Raw genomic sequence first — 24,483 nt, 5'->3', positions numbered from 1 at the left:
TTGTTGAATGGTCTCTCTGAGAATTAACCATTTGGAATATTGATCCAGAGCTGATGTAAAGTCTGTGCGAACCAAAAGCTACTGGGACCTCCCCACCCCCCAAGAATATCATGCTATTATCTGAGAGAGAAAAGCGCCCAAAGCCAGGAGCACCTGCCGAAACAATAACAGCACTTAGGTGACAGGTCACCGGCAAGGGGCCTTCTGAGGGAAGAGGGGAGGTTGGGCCAGGGTACTATGGAACCTGAGGAAGGCCAGTTCGGTGGGGTGACCCCTGGGGGCTTCCGGATCCTGGTAAGTGGAGTGAGGGCAGGGGAGTGAACGAAAGACGACCCTCAGGATAACTCTGTTTCCCAGCTTTGTTTTTCTTTAGCTTCCCTTTTCCCAGATCTCCTCCCCATCAGGCCACACGGCCATTTGTGTGTGACAGATGCCACTTCTAAGTTGCCCCAGCCATGGATCCTTAGCAGCATAAGCTCCTTCATGTCTGGACCCAAGTCGCCTTTTTGATTCATTTAACAGTGAAAACCCAAGGACATTAGTGGTGAACCCCTTTCCTCTCTACATCCATGTCCAAATGCAGCTCCATCTTCTTTCCTTCTATCCTTCCATTAGTCTACTGAAGGGGTGACCCTCTTCTTTCCAGAATCAATTAATCTGCCTGTGCTCTGGATCGCATTCCTTCCATCTGGGATCCTCCTAATCTCACTTCGTGCCCCTGCCCCCAGAAACCCCCCTTAGTCTTCAGCCACCATCTCTCCTCTTTGATCCTTTCCTACCTGCCTTCTCTCAACCCTAATGCTCTCACTCCTACCAAACTCTACGAAATAAGTTACTACTCTTTCTCCACTCTATTGCCTCACTTTTCACTGACATCTGCTTATGTTTGTATTCCCTCAGGACCTAGTCACACATCATAGGTGCTCAAGAAAGTATGGTTGGATTAATTACTGCACTAGATAATGGAATCTTCCTCCAGCAATAAGTGCAAGGATCATGCAGGATGTGAGATGCTGTTCTTGTCTTCAAGGCGGGGGCCGTGGAGTTAGCAAGATGAGACAAGAAACATGAAAAAATGTCACCGAAGCTCCACTGTGAACAAACAGAACAGAATCTTTAAAATGGAGGCATCTGGAGAGGCCTCTGGGCTAGACAAACACCTTCCGATTTCCACCCAGCACTTACATAAATGCGAATCAACAAAGTCAGAGTCAAGTGCCAGGACCAAAGGGGATCCTCAGCCACTGTGCCACGACTGGGGGTTTACATAAAATGAATGTAATGAGTATTTGGGGTTCTCTTTTGTTGAAGATGATGGTGTCCTTGGAAGGAGGAAGGCACCAGTGGACAAATGGGCTCTGAGCATGAATCAGCGTACACAGCACCTCTCCAGTGTCTGGAGGCCTGACGCTGGAACCAGGAGCCAGCTGGTCCTGGCTCTCCCTGGTGGCATGCCACAGTTCTCCAGCTGTAAGGGGTGGGGTGATGCTTTGAAGGCGGGAGTATGCAAGGCCGTCTCAGGAGGATTCTCTGCACCTTGCACAACGTCCACCACCACCTTCGGGACCCGGCCATCCAGGCAGCCGCAGAACTTCCCCTCTCTGAGCAAACACCAGTGGGTTCCTGCAGCTGAGCCCTCCCGTGACTTTCAGCCCTGGGGAGAGCCCTGTCCGATAAGCCAGGACCTGAGGGCCTCGGCATCCCTGCAAGCCCAGTGTCTAATGCCCTGGTCTCCACAGCAGGGCCTCTGATGGGCTAGGAGCTCCCACAAACCAAAGCAGTGTTTATCACCTGCTTTGGAAGACCTGCAACCCTAAAGTCTTCCAGGGACAATGAAACAAGCCACAGTATGGAGTTGAGGAGTGCTTTCATTTAATAGGTTGGAGAAGTCAAAGGAAACACATTTGCAAAACCAGGCCAATCCTCTATGCTTCCGTAGTAGTAGTACTAGTAGTAGTAGTAGTAGTAGTAGTTAAGAAGAAGTAGAAGAAGAGTTAAGTATCTATAAAATGACTGGCATGTCTTGGGCTCTGTCCTACAGCACTTAACTCCTTTCAGGAACCGGCTCCTTCCTGTGCCAGCCGGCAGCTCACAACTTGCTGGCATCCCCGGCACCTGCCACGAGGCCTGGCGCACCAGACACAAGTGAGGAGACATGGTGACTCTGTCTCTCCATATCTCAGGAGAAGAGAAAAAGTGAGGGCGAAGATTGATAAGATGTGGCTCAAGACCAATGAGGGTCTGAAGGGAAGAAAGCCTGCGAGACTGACGGGAACTATCTCCACGCCCTGCCGCAGACCTTCAGCTCAGCACACCTGCCCGTTTGCACATGAAGCAGATGCACGGCGGCCGCTGTGACCACAGAGCGCTCGCAGTCCTGGAGAAACGACCCTGTTTACCCCCGAATGGAGTGTGCCTGGCTGCGTAAGGCGGGAGAAGGAATCCCGCCTTTTGTCAATGGTGAGCACCAAACACAGTAACTCACATTCCATTCAGCTTTCAAGTGGACCACTGGCTCTCACATCCATTTTCCTGTTTGAGCACCTTAAGAACTCTGTGGGTGGACAGAACCAGTGTCACCACCACCATCATCATCCCCATCTTACAGATGAAGAAACAAACTCAGACCGAGGGACTCGCCCAAGGACTCCCAGCCTGTCAACAGCGGGGATAGGAGTTCAGCCTTTGCCATCGGGCCTTCATCTAGCCCAGAAAGTTTCCACCAAAAGATGCTGAGGCAAATCTTTAATCAGGAGAGGGACAGGGCCACCTGAGGAGACTCTGAGTGGCCACTCTCCACATCACAGTCAATGCTCGGTAGCAGAATGCCCTGGGGCCTCATGGGTCAGCCAGAGTTGTGCGAACTCCCCTGTGGTTGGAGAAACATTTCTGAGGAGATTCGTAAGCTGGAGCCATTTCATCCTCCTCCTGAGCATGGGAGGATGAGGAGGCCAGAGTCCTGGGCTCTCTCTTTACAGAATTCCACTCTCCTTGCCAGGTCCTCAAGGAAGGACAGCAAACAATTCCATTCTTTTTGCTCCAGAATAACAACGACATTTTCAAGGCTATCTGGCAAGGTGTGCCTGCGCTCTAGAGACGCTAGTAAGAAAAATAAAGCAGTAGAATTCTTCCAGCCTTTAATTACAAACCTACTTACAGCCTTCACCCTTCCTTACACACACACACACACACACACACACACACACCATCATTCTCTCTGCTCACATTACACAGGTCTGGGCAGAGATCTTTATCTAAATGCAAAACTCTGAATTGCTAAGTGGCAATATTAGCTTGAGTGTGAGCTTAGCCCTGATCACATTAAGCAAGATCACATAAAGTAGCACTTATATCAATTTTGACAGTCCTAAGCCCATCCAGATGCAAGCCACCATTTAATCTGGTTTCCTACTGGTTGCTAATTTAATTCTCCTATAACAGCAGCCAATCATGTGTCAATCATCAAAGCTGTATTTAAAATCAACCCAGGGCTCTACTGTGCGAACAGAAAGTGAATGGTTGTCTTAGGTCTTTCATAAATTAGCCCTCGTGAGACTCAGGGATCATTCTGGAAGCTTTTGAAATGCATGCTTTTATTTTAGATATATATATTTTAAATCTCAATTTGGTTTTAGGATAATGTATAGTCACAACAGAAAAACTTTATAGACATCCCATAAAAGAAATCACAATTTTTAAAACTACCTTACCAATTTATTTGGAATAACATGATATGAGTATAAATTGTATTGACAGTTTCAAACCTGGTAATATAAAAAAAAAAATTGGCTCATTGCAATCTTTTTAAATACTTTGCTCTGGACTAGTACATCTAAAGTCCAGTGGAATGTGTATTATATCTGTAACATCTGCACCCCCAAGAGTCAACCCTGCCTCAATGGCAGGGCTCCCCTCTGACATATACTGGGAAAGGGGAGATTTTATCTTGCATCTCTCTGAGTGGCCCACCCAGTGTAGGGGCTTTCCCTGGTTCTTCCAGCTCTGTCCTGTCCATCCAGTAAGCTCTGCCTGACCTTTGCAGACCTGTTCCCATGCAGGGGACGCTGCTCCCTTACTGTGAGCCTCACCAGAGGGTAACATGGGCAAGTATGTTTCTTACACTGGCCTCTTCACTTTCTGCCACCACCCAGGTGTCACCTTCCTGAAAGCTGTGTAACTAAAGGGAATGACAATAAAAGAGATACAACTCCACACGAAATGTAGGCTTTTCCCATAATCCAGGAAAAAAGCAGCAAAGAAGTTTAACCTTTCTTAGATGACACTTTCCATTCCTAATCTTGCTTTCCGGATCACAGACCTCACTGCCCAAGGACCTCTCCTAATGCATGTTGTAACTTTCCCTCCACTTTTTAGGCACCCCCTAACCTTGGGGGTTAGTCCAGCCCCAGCATCTACCCTCTCTCCTAAGCAATTCATCTTCTTGACTCCTGAGTTACTCCCTGTAAATAAGAATTCCAGGATGGGGATAGAGAGGTGGAGGCTTGAACATTTTCTGGGTACAAAGGTGGTGGATTTGCTCTTTAGTTAACACATGAAATCAAACTATTCCCACAATGGGTTTTTGTTTCCTCACTTTTGCTTTCTGACTAGTTTTATGATGTTTACTTTTGTAGTTTGGTAGGTTAGGATTTCCATAGTATGATCAGCAAGCAACACTATGCTAGAAAGCTTGTAAGTCAACTGCTAAGATGATTGGGCTGGTATTATGGACAAAATAAAGACTTAAAAAGCAGATCACTTCCTGCAAAAAGTAGTGGATGAAAAGGATCTTCAGATAGTAGTAGGGTTTGAAGAGCAGAAAAGCTCGAACACTCTACCAGTTAGGACCTGCTCCACTACAGGGAAGAGAAACCCAATCCCCAACCAAAGTTCTTTAACTTGGTAATATAACTGGAGAGTCCAGAGAGAGCAGCTGGCTTTAGGCATGGTTGGGTCCAGAGGCTCGAAGTGAATACCAGTTTCTCTCCTTGCTTCTAGACTCTGCTTTTCTCTGGGTTGACTTTATTCTTGGGAACTCAGGGCTCATTTCATCATTAGCATTAGCTATCCAAAAAAGAAGAAATGTGGGGTGCGTGGGTGGCTCAGTCGTTAGGCGTCTGCCTTCAGCTCATGTTATGATCTCAGGGTCCTGGGATCTAGCCCCACATCGGGCTCCCTGCTTGGCGGGAAGCCTGCTTCTCCCTCTCCCACTTCCCTTGCTTGTGTTCCCTCTCTCGCTTTGTCTCTCTGTCAAATAAATAAAATCTTAAAAAAAAAAAAAAAAAGAAAGAAAGAAAGAAAGAAAAGAAGTGCCTCTAATCCAGGAGGGCGCTGTGGGGTTAGCTTGGGTCACATGACACCCACCCCTAAATTGTAGCTGAGGACATGAAGCAGTTAGGCTGGGTTTACAGGGCAGGCAGAAGGGTCAGTGCAGTGGGTTCTGGGAAATTTGGTCTTTATCGGACAGTTGGGAGAAAGTCTGATGGAGGACAGAAGTTATTGCTACAATTGTCCACTATATGAAAAGATCATGAGTAAAGACAGGAGCAGTAAAACACACCTGTACATCCAGAAACATCCACTTTGGCAAGAGAGCAAGAGGCAAGCGACAGGAGTGTACTGGAAAGGATACTGAACGTCCAGCAGGCTCTGGGGATGTTTCTGAGCAGGATGATGAACGGTTCGGAACTCCAAGTTAGGAAAGTGCTCTGTCACCACTGTTAGCACAGATGTGTGTGGAGACTATGACGAAAGCATAAATTAGAGGTAATGAGGCCCGAACCTGAGAGGATGGCAGTAAAAACAGAAAGGGGAGAAGGACTGTGAGGCCCTCTGATGGGGGATTCTATGACCTGCTGGTTTTATGCAGAGGCAGAAGGAATTAAAGATGGTGAGAGAATGATACCATTAGTAAAACTAGCCAGCAAGGCAGACAAGTCAAAGTGGTAGAAATTTTGCTTGAAATGGATAGCAAGCAGAGGGAGATATCAGGCAGGCAGCTAAGAGGCAAGGCCAGGGCTTCAGAGAGGGGTCACAGCCAAAGGCCAAGAGAGGAAGAATCTACAATAAGCTTGTAGTGGGAATCATGAGAACTGCACCACATATGAAGGAGAGTGCATAAAGGTGAGCTGTCAAAAGACAGAAGTCTGGGGGATCGTGAGGCAGGCAAGAGAGAAGGAACAGGATGATGATTGACAAGGAGCATCCAGACACCGGGCAGAAGGAGAAAGTTGAATTTACTGAAGTCAGACCGGAGGGGAGTTCCATTCCCAGAGAGAAAATGAATTAGACCTTGCTGTTCAACATTAAGACTTCCAGTGTTGGTTCTGTCCTCTTTATTTTACATTCTCCTTGTTCCTTTTCACAAGCAAACTCACAATCAAACGAAGTCCAGTGTACAGCCTGGGAAGCTAAAGATTTCCAGCTTTCTGAGAACCAGTATTTATTTCCACCCTAGGCTGGCTCATTAATTTGAGACCTAAGCTTCCTAGCTTTAGGAATAACATATTCCTTCTTGGGTCTTCTCTCATTTTTATAGAATATGGACCACCATAGTAAAATAATTATCCAAGCACCGCTGTGCTGCAGACAACAAAACTGTTGACCGGCAAGCAGCATTACCATGTTGATTTGGGGACAGAGGTACAAAATCTGAACTTGGCCCATGAGAGGTGGGCTGGAGATCTTGGTGTCTGTAGTATACAAATAGGAGTTATATGACCATCAATATATTTAAATTAAGAATTGCTTGTCCCTGAAGCCACAGGAGAAGACATTTCCAAGATTTTTATTAGTTCTCTTCTTTCCAATTAATTATTCCTTGAATTCTGATATTTCCCAGGATCTTATCTTGGATGTCTTTTTCAATCTATACATCTGGAGTGATCTATAAGACCTCACCTTTCACTATCCACCCTCTCCTCTGCCCCCAAACCTATATATTTAGCTGCCTATTACATTATATCTCACCAGGGTTGCAGTATGTGGTTGTTCAGGCTGTGTACTTCAAAAAGGGCCATGAAAGGGGACACCATTCACATTATAGACTGTTTTGAAGTTAAAGAAAAAAATTTTAATTATAATTTAACTCCAAACTTGTATAATTTATATACATGACAATTTTCTGGTAGATGGCAGTCAAGTCCCTAGTTCTGATAAATTAATATCACAGTTTTCCATAGAAAGGTCAAGTTGCCAAAGGACATACAGGTGGATTAGGTAGTAATCAAGTGAACGATCTTCTCCAGAGAAAAACAGAATGTTCAAGCTTGGGTGCATAACGGGAAGGTGACTGGACATAGAGTGGAGCTGGGGCTGTCTCCTGGGGCTAATGGGGAATTCTGTTCCTCCTGGCCATACTAAGCCACTCCTGTGCTCTCCTCTTCCTTAGGATCTCAGGTTAACAACCAGATACTTCAGACAGAGAGTAACAGACTGAATGTGGGTGTCATATATATGTCTGAGAGCGCAGAGTTTTGGAACAATGAAACTAAAAAAAAAAAAAAATCTTTGTGACAAGATTTAGAAAGAAGATAGCTATTTTAAAAGCACAGTTTTGGGGGCGCCTGGGTGGCTCAGTCAGTTAAGCATCCTACTCATGATTTCAGGTCATGATCTCGGGGTCATGAGGTCAAGCCCCGAGTCAGGCTCTGCACTGGGCATGAAGCCTGCTTAAGATTCTCTTCCTCTCCCTTTGTCCCTCCCTACCCATCTCCTCTAATAAATAAATTAAATACCAAAAAAAAAAAAAAAAAGCACATTTCTGTAACAGAAATCCAAAGATACTCTGGTTAAACATTTATTATTTGTGAGACTGTTAAGACTTGTATTTCCTGTTTTTAAGTTTTCAGAAACCAGGCCTATGTGAATTACATGCCACAAGATTATTCTTTATACTCATTCTGAATGCAAATTAGAGCTTCTCATCTAAGTTTTGGATAAAATATGCTGTTTACATTTGGAGCTCTCCAATATGCAGCTGTACTGTGCGTGCAGTACAAGCAGGGTTCGTTTTTTTTAAAGATTATTTATTTTAGAGAGAGTGAGCGAGTGCACGTGTGCCCAAGCAGAGGGAGAGAATTTCAAGCAGACTCCCCGCTAAATACAGAGCCTCATGCCAGGGCTCAATCCCACGACCCTGAGATCATGACCTGAGCTGAAATCAAGAGTCAGACACTTAACCGACTGAACCACCCAGGCGGCCCACAAGCGGGTTTTCAGGACACATTCCTAAAAGAACAAGGTCAGGTGTTGCATGTAGATACATGGATGTTTGTATTGTATACTCTTAACTCCAGCAATGATTTATCAAAGCAATGATGAGCCAACATGTGGACCTGGAGCTCACACTGCTAATGCCTGGGTTTCAGTAAACTAACAAACTGGAATAAACGTTAACTTAAAAAAAAATTACCCACTAGTGTTTAAAAGCACTGATCCATCAAGGGTTTAATAGACTGTCAGTACTACTTCATTAAAGCTAATAGAAATCTGCTAACTACTCAAACATTTAAGCCTGTAAAATCTACATCTACAATAGCTCTTTTCCAAAAGCCTTCAGTTTGCTTTGCAAGGGAGAAATACCAGTTTTCAACCTCATGAATATTAAACAGTGCGAACTTATTCTTCATCAAGATAAGTTAGTGTATTACAGGTAAGGAATAAATGTTTCTAAAAATTAAAACCAGCTATTTAGTGTTCATGACGATCTTTTCCATCAATGGAAAATAAAAAAGGCCTTGAAAATTTAATAAATGCAGGTAAGCCCACATGCCTCTTTACACCGGCTGATGAGGAAGCAGCTACAATTCAAGTTTCTCTTGTTCCTGTCCGTTGGCACAGACTCCCCAAGGTAGCCCGAGAGATGAGCTACACTAAGCTCCTGCAACCCATCACATATATTCGTGACATGGTAAAAGTTCGCTTCTTTGGGAGGTAACTGCTACACAAATATTTTATAGTCGCTTTGCTCTTTTAGAGTTAATACATCCAAACTTTGAACATAGTTATGTAGATACATCAAGTCCCACTTCGGAAAAATGACCTGCTGCTGTACTTTCATTACCTGCTACCTAACTGGTCTGTTTTACAGAGATAAGAACCACAGAAGAACTGGGTAAAGGTCCAGGGAGGTGGAATGTTAATCCTGGAGCTCCAGCCAGCAAGCCCAGGCTCCTCTATTTAGAAATGAGTCTCCTGTTTCTATTGGCTTTTGAATGTCCATGGCACTTACTTTAAAACTATAAAAAAAAGTGGGAAACAAATGTTTTTCTTTCACCCCATTTTCTTCGCCTTTCTAAAATTGCTTACTTATTCAAGTAACAGGGGTATGCAACAGCATTTGCAACCTCCTCCTACCCAGAGGCCATTCCTACAATGATGGGGGAGTGATGGGTACATGGGCCCTACACTCTCAAAAAGATGCCCAGATTTTGCACTGCAATATAGATAAAAATCGATTTACATTATACACATTTCCCTAGTCCCTACATGTAAAGTATTTCTACCTCTAATATTAATCACAACATTTATTGAACACTTACTATGTGCCAGGTACCTAAAGGCATTACATGTATTAAACTGATTTAATCCCATGGCAAACTATTAGGTAGATAGTATTGACCCTCACTTTACATATCAGAAAACAGGCACACAAAGTTTAAATAACTTTCTCAAGGTCACACAGCGAGTAAATGGCAGAACTGGAATTCAAGCCCAGATAGTCTGGTCTTTAGGCCTATGCCCTGACACATGGTTTTCAGAATGCACATAAGAAACATTATCATGGAGATAATCTTCTCTAACACATTTTTAATTCTATTGTTTGAAAATTATCTTGTTATTAACAGAGGATTACATAAAATCTACCTCACAATTGATGGACTCACTAGATCTTCATAAAACTCCAACCAATACTTCAGAACCTAAGACAATATCTTAAATGACCTCAAGTATGCAACAGTTTTAACCTAATGGGTATACATGGTTTGAGAATTCACTGCTTTCTTACTCAAAATTATGTAAAGTGAAAACTTTGCTTTTCCATCATTTGACTAATTTTCAGTAAAATTTTGTTGCCATAGTTTTTTTCTGTATTAGCTTGAAGGTTCTCCATGGTACAACAACTGACTATTCTACTTTTACAATGTCTACAATCAATGAAGCAAAAGGTCTTCAAAATCCTGATGTTCCCTGAGGAAAAAGACAAAAAGTCAAACCGACGGCCTAAGCCTACAGGACTGTGGTATATATAGCGAAAAACAGCTTCAGTCTTTTGATGTAAAAGCTACTTATTACTCTAGTGAGGAAGTTACACTGGTTTGAAAAACTAAGTAAAATTAATTAGAAATTCCAAGTACCTCAAACATAAAATCATGCATTATATAAAAGGTACTTTCAAGGTCAATTTCATTTTCAAAACCTGACCAACTAATTCAGCCTCTTAAATGTCTCTCACAGAAGATGGTCTATGAATTAGACAATAGAGAAATGGTCTATGAATTACAATTTCTGTAGCTTTATCAATAATATTCAGAAATTCAAAAGGCGTATCAGAATGCAACAGACAGAAAGATAAGTCAAATACAATTTTATAAGAAACAAATTCAGCTTTACCTACACTATTGTTATGGTCTGAATGTTTGTGTGTCCCACCCACAACCCAACCCCAAAATCTTATGCTGAAACCTATTCCCCCCATGTGGTAGTGTTCGGAGGTGGGCATCTGAGAGATGAGTAGGTCATGAGGGTGAAGCTCTCATTAATGGGATCAGTGCCCTGTAAAAGAGAACCCAGGGAGATCCTTCAGTCTTCTGCCGCTTGAGGTTACAATGAAAAGGCAGGGGCCTCTGAGGAAGTTGGGGCCTTGATCTCGCTTGCACTTCCCAGCCTCCAGAACCATGAGAAGTAAGTTTCTGTTGTTTATAAGCCACCCAGTCTATATTTTGTTCTAGCAGCCCAAACACGCTAAGACAACCCTGCTATACTTGAAAGCAACTCCTGAGAAGTAGTTTGATTCTTTAAAATCTGGTTTAGTTTACCTTTAAAATGCAAGTGTGATTCCATTTCAAAATCTATTTTAACTTCCTTTTTATAAAATGTTTAAAGACAAAGTCAAGCAATGCCATCTACAGGGAAACTTTAGAACAACAGTCCTATTTCTATAACCCACACTTTCAAAAAAATTAATACAGTAGTTATAGTCTGAGTTAATATTGCATTTGGCATCATTTAACAAGGAAACTTTCAAGAAAAAGGTAGCTGTGTAAAAAACCCCACTATCATTCTGGATTAATACGTCTTAAAATACCTAAAAATAACCTAACTTCACTCCCAAGTTCATGACACGTAAGATTCACAGATCCTTGGTTATGATCTCTACTGACTGAAATTCCAAGTTCTGCAATCTCAAAGACCTTAGTTATAACTGGTATACAGGGGAGACTCAAGTCATTGGAGACTAGCCTGTAACAATTTCATTTTTCCAGCTATTGGACTCCCCTTTCCTGTTGAGTAGCATCACCTTTGCCTTCTTGACCAGGTTCTCTAAATTTTCAGGTATATAGTCAATTTCTAAAGCTCAGTCCTGTTTATTTTAAAACGTATTTCGTAGATGATTCTACATCGGATTCAAAACTCTTTCCCTCCCTGTGCAGTATAGGCCCACTCTAATCATGGATGGTTTATTTTTATATTTCTCCTCTCTTTGCTCTTTCCCTTGGGAAATAGATGCTAGGTTTCCTTAACACATTAGCAGTTCTCAATTTAGGCTAAACATTCAAACCACCTGGAGCCTTTAACAAAATCCCATGCCTCTTAATTGAACTGGGACCTGAACATAGCTTTTGTTTGCTTTTAATTTTCCAGGTGATTCCATGTGCAGCCTAGTTTGAGAAGCACTGCCTTACAACGGGGGCTCCCTAATCGGCTATAACTGCCCATGGATTTCATGGTGCACAGTGGCAAGGCCCAGAGGTTCATTCCTGAGCTGTCTCCCGACCTGCCCCCAGCCCTGGCAGTCCCTGGAGATTGGAGTTGGCTGTATTCTAGTTGATCCTGTCCTTGGCAGCACACCTCGTCTACTGCACCTGCCTTTGAACTTCTCCGTGTTGCTGCACAAGTCCTCTGGCTTCCAACTCCTGTATCAACACTGGCTGGCGGGACCCATCTTTAACACCTCTCTGCCTGAGGTGTCCCCACCTCTCCAATTTCATTCCCATGCTCTGAAATAAAAACACAGATGTGCTGCTCTGCTGGGTAAATCCAACCAGGTGGAGAAAATGCTGGGCACCCCTTCTTAGAAGCATCCTGAATCTTGAACTGTTCCCTCACGCCTCCCTCCTGTGGTGTCTGAGCACAGATGCACCCTGTTCTCTCCCTCATGAGAGCCCAAAGGACTAAATCCCATTCCCCAACACTGCACTCCTCAAAGAGAGACCCCTCCCAGGCCTCCCTGGCTGTCTGGGGAATGGTGGTTCGTGATAGGGCATGTTACTTGAACTGGCAGCCCTCAGTAAGCCCCGCAGTGCTCGATGGTCCTACCAGTGGTTCTCTGATCTTACAATGTGGAGACCTGGTACCTTTTTTTTTTTTTTAAGATTTTATTTATTCATTTGAGACACAGAGATACAGAGAGTAAGAGAGAGAGAGAGAGAGCATGAGCAGGGAGAGAGGCAGAGGGAGAGGGAGAGAGGCAGAGGGAGAGGGAGAAGCAGGCTCCCTGCCGAGCCAGGAGCCAGGAGCCCGAGGTGGGGCTCGATCCCAGGACCCTGGGATCATGACCTGGGCCGAAGGCAGATGCCTAACCATCTGAGCAACCCAGGTGCCCCGACTTGGTACCTTTTAATCTCTGCTTTGGCCTTATTCCAGAATAGGAAAAAAAAAAAAAAATCCTATGATTTAATGTTACAAATTACTTAAATCTACAGTCAGTAACTTAGGTCAGTTCTCCAGAACAGATGGAGATGAATGTATGCAAGTGACGTATTAAGGAGATGATAAATTAAGTACGGGACTGGGAATAGAACAAGGAAGGGAAGGAAGCACACACAAGGGGTGATTCTGGTAAAGCTGTAGAGGCTAACCTCAACCCAACTCCTCCAGAAAATTTTGGAGTATAAGGTGCACTTCATATAAGGGAAAGGAGCTGGGCTTTCCTACAGGAATGCCAAGGGGCACTTTAGGCCAAAGACCCAGCGGTACTGAATATTAGAAGTAGAGTGAAAAGAGGAGGGGGGTGAACAGGGATCTGAGAATATGAGTGGATTACTATAGCTGGTCAGACTTTTATTATTTTTTTAAGTTGCATAATGTTATGGAATAGGCTAGAAAGTAGTCATCTGTGCCAAGACTTCACTAATAATAACTGGTGCTATCTGTAACTAACAAAGAATCATATAGTTTACACTGTTTAGTAAACTGCTTATTGAAATGCTAAGGGCAGTGTGAACAACGTATTCTGAGAAAGAACAGCAAGACAAACTTTAAAGACCGAAGGAAGCCTGAAGGAAAGAATGGTTCTTTTGACTTGGATCTTTAATTTCTCTAAATAGGGCTGCTTTTGCTTTTTCTGGAAAGCCCGATTTAGATGTTCATTTTCTTCAAAGCTATTTCTGAAACATTCACAAAACCACAGGATCTCTAAAATAATGTTTAATACATAAAATGTGCCACCTAGCACCAATGCCTACAAGTACCAGAATTCTATCCAGTTAATATTACTCTTCACAACTGGTGTAACTGAAGTCCTTGATAGATCAGTCTGTGAGCAGATGATTATCATAATAACATAAAACAGAGAATACACAGAACCAAAATCACTTGGTAAATGTACATAGAACCACATCTGTAGTTATTTAAAAACATTTCTCTGTTTCATGTAAACACTGGTGATTTTAGCCATATTCCTGGAAGATATATGCGAAGAAACGTGCAAGAGCCAAGTAAGTGCACAAGCCTGAAACCGGACTTTTTATTCTTGCTCCATTCTCAAATGAAAAAGTTTGTAAAGATACTTTTTCCCGGGCGCCTGGGTGGCTCAGTCGTTAAGCATCTGCCTTCGGCTCAGGTCATGATCCCGGGGTTCTGGGATCGAGCCCTGCATCGGGCTCCCTGCTCAGTGGGAAGCCTGCTTCTCCCTCTCCCACTCCCCCTGCTTGTGTTCCCTCTCTCGCTGTGTCTCTCTTAAAAAAAAAAAAAAAAAGATACCTTTTCCCCCTCCTGATTTCTTACTTTTATTCCTACCAACTCATTGGAGTATAATTTACTATCTAACTGACATAGACATGTATGGTGGAGGAAAAGAATAAAACTTTGGCTAATGGAAGTATACAAAACAGTATTTTCAGGGTTTTTTTTTTTTTAAGTAAAAGAACATTTAAATATTAAAGCTATCGTAAAAATAGCAATGAAGTGGAAGATACATATGATAAAAACCACTGCATAATTATATTAAAATAACCAACTTTTAGATTTATTTATCTTAAAGACAACTAAATTTTACTAGTTGCAACTTAAACAGAATTACATAGTAATAGATGTCTCTCTTTAGAAACTGGATCAGTTTATCTCTAGTTTCCTGACAAAAACGCCAAGTCAACCATGCCACTTCACTGTTTATTTCCTGCAGACTTTAGGCAAACCTCAACACCTATTTTCATTTGAGGAGTGACTGATACACAATTTTCTTTTAAGCAGAACTTGATGTTGAGCTACAAGTAAACTAAGTTGGATTTCAGGCCCATTGGCAGGCAGGCAGGCAGGCAGTAATCATTTTTCAAATTGCAGGCAGCCCATGGTGGTTGTCAGTTATATATTGAACCTCTATGGACATGCTGGAAAAATCTATGAACACAATCTTCCCATGCTGTATTCACATGCTCCATTCACCATTCACATCTTTAGCTTACCCAGGTTGTTAGAGGTTTGGGTAAGATGACTAAAGATTTCATGATGGAGATTTCTATAAGAAAAAAAAGAAAACTTTAAAGATTGATTTCTTATAAAAAATTGAGTATTTACTGGGTACTTTATACTAAGTAATATGCCTAATAATGGCTAAATGCAATTCAAATGAACAACCATACATAATTTCAAAAGATGACTTTTTTGCTGATACCTAAAACAAAGCAACCAAAGAAAAATCAGATACACTGGACATCATCAAAATTAAAAAGCTTTGTGCTTCCAAGGACATACTATCTAGGGAAAAAAAAAAAAGACAAACCACAGAATGGGAGACAGTATTTGAAAGTCATGTATCTGGTAAGGATCTAGTATCCAGAATATATAAAGAACTGTTACAACTCAACAGTAAGAAGACAACTCAATTTAAAAACAGGAAAAGTATTTCTGTAAAGATAAACAAATGGCCAATAAATACATGAAAAGACATTCCACATTAGTCACTCAGGAAATGAAAATAAAACCCACAAATGAGGTACCACTTCACACCTATTGAGATGGCTACAATAAAAAAGATGGACAATGACAAGCGCTGGTGAAGATATGAAGAAATTAGAACCCTCAGCTACTGCTGGTTGGAATGTAAAATGGTATAGCAGCTTTGGAATACAGTTTGGCAAATTCCCCAAAAAGTTAAACATGGAGGTCTCATACGACCTAGCAATTCTACTCTAGGTTTATACCCAAGAGATTTGAAAACATAAGTCACACAAAAATTCTTATATGAATATTCATAGCAGTATTATTATTGCCTAAAAGTGAAAAACCACTGAAATGCCCAACGACTGATGAATAGATGGATGAAGGTGTAGTATATCAAAGAAATATTAAAACTATTTTTTACTTCTAAAACTATAAAAACGAGTTAAGTGTTGATGATGTATGCTACAACATGGATGAACCTTAAAAACACAATGCTGACTGTAAGAAGCCAGATATAGGAAGCCACATAGTGTGCGATTTCACTTCTCTGATGTTCAGAACAGGCAACTCCACAGAGAACAGACTGGTGGCTGCCAAGGGCTAGGGAGAGGCAGGAACAGGAAGTGACTGCTAATGGGTACAGGGTTTCTTTTTGGGGTGATAAAAAAAAAATGTTTAGAATTAAAAAGTGATGGTTGTGCAACTCTGTGAATATATTAAAAACCACTGAATTTTACATTTTAAAAGGGTGAATTTTATCAATTTTGTAAAAAGAAGTGATTCTTGGGGCGCCTGGGTGGCTCAGTTGTTGGGCGTCTGCCTTCGGCTCGGGTCATGATCCCAGGGCCCTGGGATCGAGCCCCGCATCAGGCTCCCTGCTCTGTGGGGAGTCTGCTTCTCCCTCTCCCGCTTCCCCTGCTTGTGTTCCCTCTCTCACTGTGTCTCTGTCAAATAAATTAAAAAAAAAAAAAGGGCTTTGCACTTGATTTTTGGCAAAAAAAAAAAAAAAAAAAAAGGGCTTTGCACTTAGGAAACACAAAATCTTTATACCTCAAAAGAAATTCTACTTTTAAAACTACACAACAGCTTGAGCTAAAACCAGATTCCTTAAGGCATAAAACATTTTTAAAATTTATCTTCGTATCGCCAGCACTATGCCAAATGAAAGTTAGTAGATCTGATTTACTAATCCCACTACCTCTCTTTCCTTACAGTTCTAACACCTAGCCTTGACCCCCCAAATTATAAGTTATTTGCTTTTGACTAGAATTCATCATAATCAGAAAACTTCATCACGAACAAATTCCATAAAAGCAAAGATAACAGGGGCGCCTGGGTGGCTCAGTTGGTTAAGCGACTGCCTTCGGCTCGGGTCATGATCCTGGAGTCCCAGGATCGAGTCCCGCATCGGGCTCCCTGCTCGACGGGGAGTCTGCTTCTCCCTCTGCCCTCTTCCCTCTCATGCTCTCTGTCTCTCATTCTCTCTGTCTCAAATAAATAAATAAAATCTTTAAAAAAAAAAAAAAAAAGCAAAGATAACAGAAACAAGTGGGACTTACTAAATTTAGCATCCTTAATTCATAAACTAGATCATGTCCTTGCCTTATACTAGTCACATATACAAAAGGTGATACGAAATGGATGAAATACAATTCTCCTCTACACGCGCAAATTCTAGGCATACAGAGGCAACCCATATAAAATGTCATTATTAAAACACGTAAAGGAGCAATAAAAAAGGGGGGAACATACATAAATTCTACTTAACTAAGCGCGTTTTTATTTACTGGGCCGATCTACCTTGTCATACTTTACTTTGGACTATTTAAAAAAAATCTGAATGGTTGGAGAAAGTTCACGGAAGTCAGAACTGGCATTTTTAAATCTCTGAGAGATAACAGAAATATACAAATAGCTAAGTTATTTGCCTGAGGTAATGCCCAATTATAAAGCTCTATTATTTACAGATGGAAAGGACCTTTAACAAAAGAAGCCTGTTGTTTTTTTGTTTGTTTGTTTAGAGGAAGAATCCAAGGCCAGGTAGATTAAGTGATCTAAACACTGAGTGCCTGAGTCCAGTGAGTCATCAGAACTGTTTCCCCACATCAAATCAACATCTACACCACACATTAGCCCAGAGACAGTGACCAGCTAACGAGATCTCCTCAGAGGATAAAGAGCTGGGAATGCATTTACCGATTTCTTCTTTCTGATGTATAAGATATGAATATCCTCGCTTCGATATTCTTCATCATGTTTCTCCAAAGGAATTTTTTCAAAGTCAAAGTCTAGCTGGAGGAGCTATAAATTTAAGAGAGAGATACTTCAAATTCAGTAATATGAAGTTTCCTGTGGTGACAGAAGTCAGAGTGACAGTTAACTTTGGAGAAGTACTGACTGGAAAAGGGCACATGGGTGCCTTCTGAGGTCCTGAAAATGTTCTATTTATGTAGGGTGGTGGTTGCTTGGGTGTATACATATGAAAAATTGAGCCGAGCACTTGATATGTGTGCATTTTACATGTGTTTTGACTCTATTTAAACTGTTTAACGATACAGAACTTTCAATTATAGTCTCAAGAGTTTATTAACATTCTTTACTTTCAAGAAAAACATGAAAATAAAAACAATTTTAGCACCTATCTGAGGCAGAGTCATGTATCTGCATTCTTACTTAAGCGAAGTAGTCCCATCAGTGGCTAAACTGCAGGACTGTGTAGGTGTACCCTCAAGAGGAGTCACTTACAATGTGATGGATTTTTGCCCATCAAAAGGGTTTGGATGACCACTGGGGGAAGATGGGTGAAAGATACATGGGGCTCTATGTACTACTTTTGCAACTTCCTGTGAGTCTTTAATTATTTAAAAATAAAAAGTCAAAAAAACCCAAAAAACAAAAAACACCCCAGAAAGTAGACAGCATATCTTGGTTGAAGCTTTCATAAAAATGGTAGAGATAAGCACAGAAGTAAAAACATATCACATATGTTTCTATGACGTACTTTCCAAAAGTAATACACATGTCATCAATATGTTCCCAAAAGCCAGCATCATATTTAATAAAGAAACATGGAAAACTTTCCCAGAAAAGACAAGGGTGTCACCATTATTATTTTAGGTTGTTCTGTAGATACTAGATCAACTTATTAGAAAAGAAAAAAAAAAAAAGGACCAGAAAAGATGAAAAAGGTGGAGGGGAGAAGCTTAGTAGAATGGTGGGCAATGAAGGATACTCTCCACGGATTCATACAAGCAGAATGTGTTCCCCACTCAAAATTACCATAATATACTTGAACACATGGTCACATAAAGCATCAATGAAGTCACATAAAGCACTACAAAAACAGATCTAGTACTTACCTCAAAATATTTTTTCTCAATTTCTGGATTTTTTCCCATTGTTCGTTGTTCGTAACAACATATAATACAAGTCTCAAATCCACTAAGATCTTTTAGAGTTTTCAACAATGGCTCCAAAGACTGTTCAAAAAGGAGTATCACTTTTACTTTATGATTTTCAAAAATTTCTATTTTTACTATAAAAGGGGGATGGGGGAAGTGGAGAGTAACTATAACTCCCCTCCAATTTATCCATCTTTGAATCAGTCAACAAAGTACATGGGGTTAAAGCTCTGTAACTAATGATTGGTAAACTCCTCTTCACTAATCAACCTAATCAATTTATTTCAATTTCCAAAAAACTCAAATGACTGCATTTTGGAGTTCCCATAGGAAAACAAATGAAACTGACCTCACTCTTAAAAAATTAATTTTATTTAATCTATTTTAACTTGGGATTTTACCCACAAAAGTAAGTTTGACCCTAACTTGAACGTAAGTTAGTTCAATGTTTGTTATTTTAAAAAATGTGATGCCCACAATATGAAACAAACTGATATTTTTAAAAATATCATTCTGAATCAATCTTGCCATAGAACAATGAATTCTTTACAATGTAACTTAATTCTCAATGTCATGGTTAACATGTTCCCTAGGAAGAGCTTAAAAAAAAAAAAAACCTTAGCTTTTCAGAAACCGATCCAAATAGCAAAACCTTTAAAATATTACAGAAGCCTCTAGTAAAACGCACATAACACTTTTGTCAACATGTTTCACAGGTCTTTCGTTTATCACGAGTATATGTATATAGTTTCTGGTAACCTTTATGTTCTTTACTGTGTCATCAACTATAGGACAAATATCCTGCATTCAGAAATGTTAAAATGTGAAGAAATGTGCACTTTGGAATCCACAAATTATGGTACAAATTCTAAAGATGGACACTTCACTCACTGAATACTTACCTCTTCGTAGTATATGCAGTCAGCCATCAGTATGTAGTCTGGCGCAGAAGTCAAGTCTTCTATTTCTTCCCCCCTTAAAAATGTCAAGCAGATATTTTAACTGTTGCTTTAATAATTTAAAATATTGTTTTATAAACAAGTTCTGGAAAGTTCCCTTCGTATTAACTATGCTTTTAGTGAAACGCAATTTAAAGCAAACTACAAATCGTTATCTTAAAACAAGCTGAAAGGCCATACAAACCATTTCAGTACCTTGGCTTGAACAGAACCAGTGACAAGATGCTTGTTCATATTAATATTCATCTTCAGCAAGTCTTGCAATTCCTCAAGATCTGTGACCACAACATCAGCCCTATAAAATAACGTCGATCGAAGTGTAGGCACAAACGTGCTAAACCACTAATCCGGGTTTCCCGAACAAAGCGGCACCCCCTCCTGCCAGCTCTTACCCAAGGGTAGCAGCCATGAGCCCCACGGCCCCAGTGCCGGAGCCCAGCTCCAGCACCGATCGCCGGCTCAGAGCGTGGGCCCCATCGCCGGAAAACCCGGGCGTTTCCAAGTACTTAGAAAGGACAATGGCAGCATCCCAAACAACGCAGCCCACGCCGCCGGAGCCATACTGCTGCAGTCGTAACACCGTGCCATCTCGCTTTTCCAAAACTCGAACGAAGTTCCGCAGTGGGTCCTCCACCGAGGACTCCACGGTAGCCGCCATCGCTGCCCGGAAACAAGATGCGGCGCGCGCAGTGACGTCACACCCACACGCACCGCCCCAAGGCCGGTCCGAAGAGGGCCCGGCGCCTCCTAGTGGCGAAGTTGGCGCCAAGGCGCGTGCGCAGAAGCACAAAAACTGGGAAGGCAGCATTGCCGGCGCGTGCTTGAGCACCGGACCACACGCTTCCCAGGCCTGTAGGTCGGCCTACTCTAAATTACAAGCCTGGCTTAACAAGCAGGCAGCTTAAATTACTCTTCCAGACAAGCTAATATTGTCACCTGCTCTTTACCTGGGGTGTTTTTACCTGGGGACTAATTCACTCGGTAGTTACTGGCCTTAAATCCAGGCAGCTTCCAAGATCGTACCAAGAAGGGTATAATCCTCCTTATCAAGAGTTTCCTTAGCATGCTCCTAATTTTTCATCTGAATGCATAAAAATGGTTGCTGGAAGCTTGCTGATTGCGTTTTAACAGTTAAGACAAAGTTATCCTTCTAAAATTTACATCACTTAAATTCCTTGGGATTATGTAATTTAAGTTGCACAAAATATTGAAAATAATGTGGGTGTATGTATTTCCACAGAACTCAACAATCTTTCCCCTTGTTCCTTATAATGAAAACACGTATTTAAAAGTCTTTTAAAAATTAAGACTGGGGTGATTTATTAATCTTGTTAAGAACTCTGATACAAAGCACAGTAAAAGGCCACAGACCAGTAAATAAACAACGTGGCTTTTGGCTACTTTACAACTGCTGCTACAGCACTATCAGCAAAACACGCTTTTTCATCACTTTGAACCCAGGAGTCCAAATGGCAAATAAAACTTTTACTCACTTCTCTGAATAAAAAGTTTAATAAAGCTTTAAGTATGTTTGCTGGTTTAGATGTTACCAATCTAAAAAAAAATTTTTTTAAATTTTAGTTAACATGAGATTTATAGAGAAAGTTACTAGGTTTTGAGGGCAAGGCAGTTGGTTCCTGTGCCATAAGAAATTTTTCTCTGAATCTCTCAATTAGTAAAGTAGCAGATTGTATTATAGGCCTCGAGTCACTTAAATTTATATAGGTTATTAGCATTATCTTTAAATATACAATATAAACAAAACTGTACATACATGGCATATTAATTAACTTTGTTTTCCAATAGGCAACTCATTAGCTAAAGACACCATAGTCTGCAAAAACAAAAGGCACATCTGAATGAGATACATGCCCTTTTTCCCTCTATGATTGGGTTAGGTAGTCTCTGTATACATTTTGACAAAATAATGAACACAGTGCATTCTATTATTTTCATTCTATTTTTCATTTTTGTCTTCAGCAGCAAATTGTGGCATTTAAGACATGGCATTAAAGAGTTTAAGAACAGTGGGTGTTTTTCACAATTCTCTTAAGTGTAAAAATTAGAAGTAAAAACTAGAAGATGGTCAAAGAGTTTTAAAAATCAGTAATACCATACACGCCCTATATTTGTGTAAATTCATTGCCTTAAAAAGGCATCTATTTGCCAAATTTGAAAAATTCCACAAATGCACTATCCCCTTTCAGTGCAATCAATGTCACTTTAAACCATACTTTAGCAGAGTCTACAGTGCAAATATAAATTCTTTATACTGGCCTTTTGGCAGCACTGAGGATCCAAGACAAGGCAATGCTACTGATCACCTGAGGATAATGATAAAGGACTTCTGTATTTTTATTTTTCCGATTTTTAAAAGCTTATTTGATCAGTAGCATTTTTGTAAGAGCATTATTTGTAAAAAGTACTAAAATACTATGCCTTTTTTTGAATAAATTAAAAAAAACCCTTTACAAATACCATTCCAGTGTCAATGACTACATATGGCTAAGGTCATTGAGGAGTTTCCGCATTTTCTAGCAAAGGCAGTCTGTATGACGGAGGGTGCGAAAGCTCCCGTTTGTAAGTCTTTGGTGGCAGTTTTGGTAGGTGAGGGCTTGAATTCTGCCTTGGTGGAACAGGGGGAGCTTGAGGATGAGCAAGGTTGTTGTGACTAGAACTGAGCATGTAGCATCGACGTGGTACTCTCGGAGAGGGTGTGCTAGGAGGAGTATTTGGCGAGTTTGGACAGGTACTAACGTCTCTGAACCAGTCTGGATCTCTGTGAAGATGTCCTAGTGGAGGTGGCTGAAGATTAAATGGACAGTTTATAAAGTGTTCTGGAGGCCGGAGGGGAACTGGTGGAGGGGTATCAGGAAGAGGATCTCTTGGCGGTGGTGGAGGTGGACTATGCAGAGGCCCATCAAATGCACCAGTAGGAGCAGGAACTCTGGGTTTTACCTTTGGAGGAGGAGGTTGTCTTGGTGGAATAGCAGGGGGGTCATCATCAGATTTCGTATTTCCCTCAAAAAAAAAAAAAATTAAATTATACCTCCATTCTCCTGAAAAATCTGTTAAGCTTTAAAAGACTGAAAAATTCTTATGTGTTCAGTTAAATCCAGAAGCTCAAAATAGGTTAATCTGATTTAATGATCAGATTCATGAGTAAAATACTCCCAGTTTAATTTAGGGCCTAGTTTAATATTTTTATATATGAGATGTTTTAATTGAAATCTTAGAATATAAAGCCTCATCTTTCAAAAATTTATGAGTTTTAATTGCAATAGGCAAGTGAGTGAAAGGAATACATAGCTTTGTAGACGTTAAAGGACATGATGTCAAGGGAACTCGAAGTCCAGCTTCTGCCTTCTGGTCATCTACTTTCCCCAGTAAGGCTTACCGTGGTGGTTCTCAAAGTGTGATCCAGGGACCAGCAGCATCAGTACCAGTAGGGAACTTGTTAAAAAATGCAAATTCCTGGGTCCCACCCTAGACCTACTGAATCAGAAACTCGGCAATCTGCTTTTAACAAGCCTCCCAGGTGATTCTGATGCAGCCTGAAGTTTGAGAATTACTGGTTTAAATTTGAAGAATGCTTTGAATACTAAAGTTCTTCCCCTTTCTACCAGAAAGAAAACACACTTCTGAGTATCTGTGAATCTGCCCAGCCTCTTTTTAGAAAAAAATATTAACAAGAATTAAGCAATTATTTAAAGTATTTTTCAAATAAAACAACCAAAATGTTTAAATACCATACAGGGTAGCCAAATTGTAATTGACAGACTTTTTATAAGAACGAGAATTATTTTGAAGATTCACAACTTTGAATAAATTGAATAAGCTAAGGCAAACCTGAGTGCTGTTGGCTACCTTGGAATTTGAAGCGTCATGATCAAACTTCTTTCGAGGAGGAAGCGGAGGAGGAATCAGCAGCTGCTCTTCACTTAGTTTGTGTAAACTGCCACATGAACTGAAGAAGGACTCTGGGGGTAAGAAAGATTAGTTTCACCACAATTCACAGTGCAAGCGTAAGACAAGACTTTATCTCAATCTGTGATCACCTCTGCTGTAGTAAATGTCAAACTGTACTGTACTCAACTGTTGGTTGACCTATACTCTGCACTTAACTGCAAGCTTTTTGAGGGCAGGGCATATTCATTTTTGTATCCCTAAGCACTAGCACAGTGGTAGTGCTTGGCATCTGGGAGGTACTACAGCTACATGAAAATATACAATTTAAGTAAGATTAATAATGAGATTCTGCTCCCTGAAAAACCTTTTTACATCTAAAACACACAAAACAAACATATTTGTATAAACTGTGGTAACTTCCAGAGGAAGATCATACATAATCAGAGACCTTGTGTTTTTGAAGCAGCGAGTATCAGATCTATTTCTACAAAGGTAATAAAACCTCCAAATAGGAGACCAAAAGGTAGGGTTGTATCAAATAACCCTTTCTCTTTGCAAATTTCTCAGTGATAAAGGACATGTTATATGACCACATCAAAGAGAATTTACAAAATAATAAAGCATTCAGGGGAAAATTCTATGCCAAAGACATAGAATAAGAACTATTTCATTTATTTTTTTTTCATATGATAAAAAAAATACCTGTAGTTATGGACCAACTCTGTTTGTTGACCAAGACTTGTTATAAAAGCAGTGCCCATGTCTTGTTGATCATTATACTAAGATTGGGCTCACAGGAACTAGCTGGGAAAGTTGATGAGTTTAATTTT

The 24,483-nt window shown here is 40.9% G+C and overlaps 2 protein-coding genes across 8 annotated transcripts in view; both read right to left on the bottom strand.

The window, feature by feature from the left end:
- VCPKMT (valosin containing protein lysine methyltransferase) overlaps positions 1-20,828 on the bottom strand; it is a 38,470-nt gene extending 17,642 nt beyond the window's left edge. For 2 of the 4 annotated variants that reach the window (XM_034992322.1, XM_034992321.1), the window contains exons 1-6: positions 20,137-20,828; positions 19,929-20,039; positions 19,688-19,760; positions 18,744-18,863; positions 17,581-17,685; positions 14,907-14,959 (exon numbers count right to left, since the gene is read on the bottom strand). In XM_034992322.1, coding sequence (XP_034848213.1) covers positions 14,945-14,959; positions 17,581-17,685; positions 18,744-18,863; positions 19,688-19,760; positions 19,929-20,039; positions 20,137-20,552 — 840 coding nt within the window. In that variant the 5' untranslated portion in view covers positions 20,553-20,828 and the 3' untranslated portion in view covers positions 14,907-14,944. Of the gene's footprint in view, positions 1-14,906; positions 14,960-17,141; positions 17,686-18,743; positions 18,864-19,687; positions 19,761-19,928; positions 20,040-20,136 lie in introns of those variants that run through there. The other 2 variants (XM_034992320.1, XM_034992323.1) reach the window with 2 other exon arrangements.
- A 210-nt stretch (positions 20,829-21,038) lies between these two features.
- SOS2 (SOS Ras/Rho guanine nucleotide exchange factor 2) overlaps positions 21,039-24,483 on the bottom strand; it is an 88,516-nt gene continuing 85,071 nt past the window's right edge. For all 4 annotated transcript variants that reach the window (XM_034992316.1, XM_034992315.1, XM_034992317.1 and 1 more), the window contains 2 exons: positions 23,612-23,724; positions 21,039-22,765 (listed from right to left, as the gene is read on the bottom strand). In XM_034992316.1, the coding sequence (XP_034848207.1) occupies positions 22,256-22,765; positions 23,612-23,724 (623 nt within the window). In that variant the 3' untranslated portion in view covers positions 21,039-22,255. The remainder of the gene's footprint in view (positions 22,766-23,611; positions 23,725-24,483) is intronic.

The sequence above is a fragment of the Mirounga leonina genome, unplaced genomic scaffold, assembly GCF_011800145.1.
Source record: "Mirounga leonina isolate KUSES-001 unplaced genomic scaffold, KU_Mleo_1.0 Mir_82, whole genome shotgun sequence".
Classification (NCBI taxonomy): domain Eukaryota; kingdom Metazoa; phylum Chordata; class Mammalia; order Carnivora; family Phocidae; genus Mirounga; species Mirounga leonina.
The sequence above is the reverse complement of the archived record's forward strand: the minus strand, read 5'-3'. Positions and strand labels throughout refer to the sequence as shown.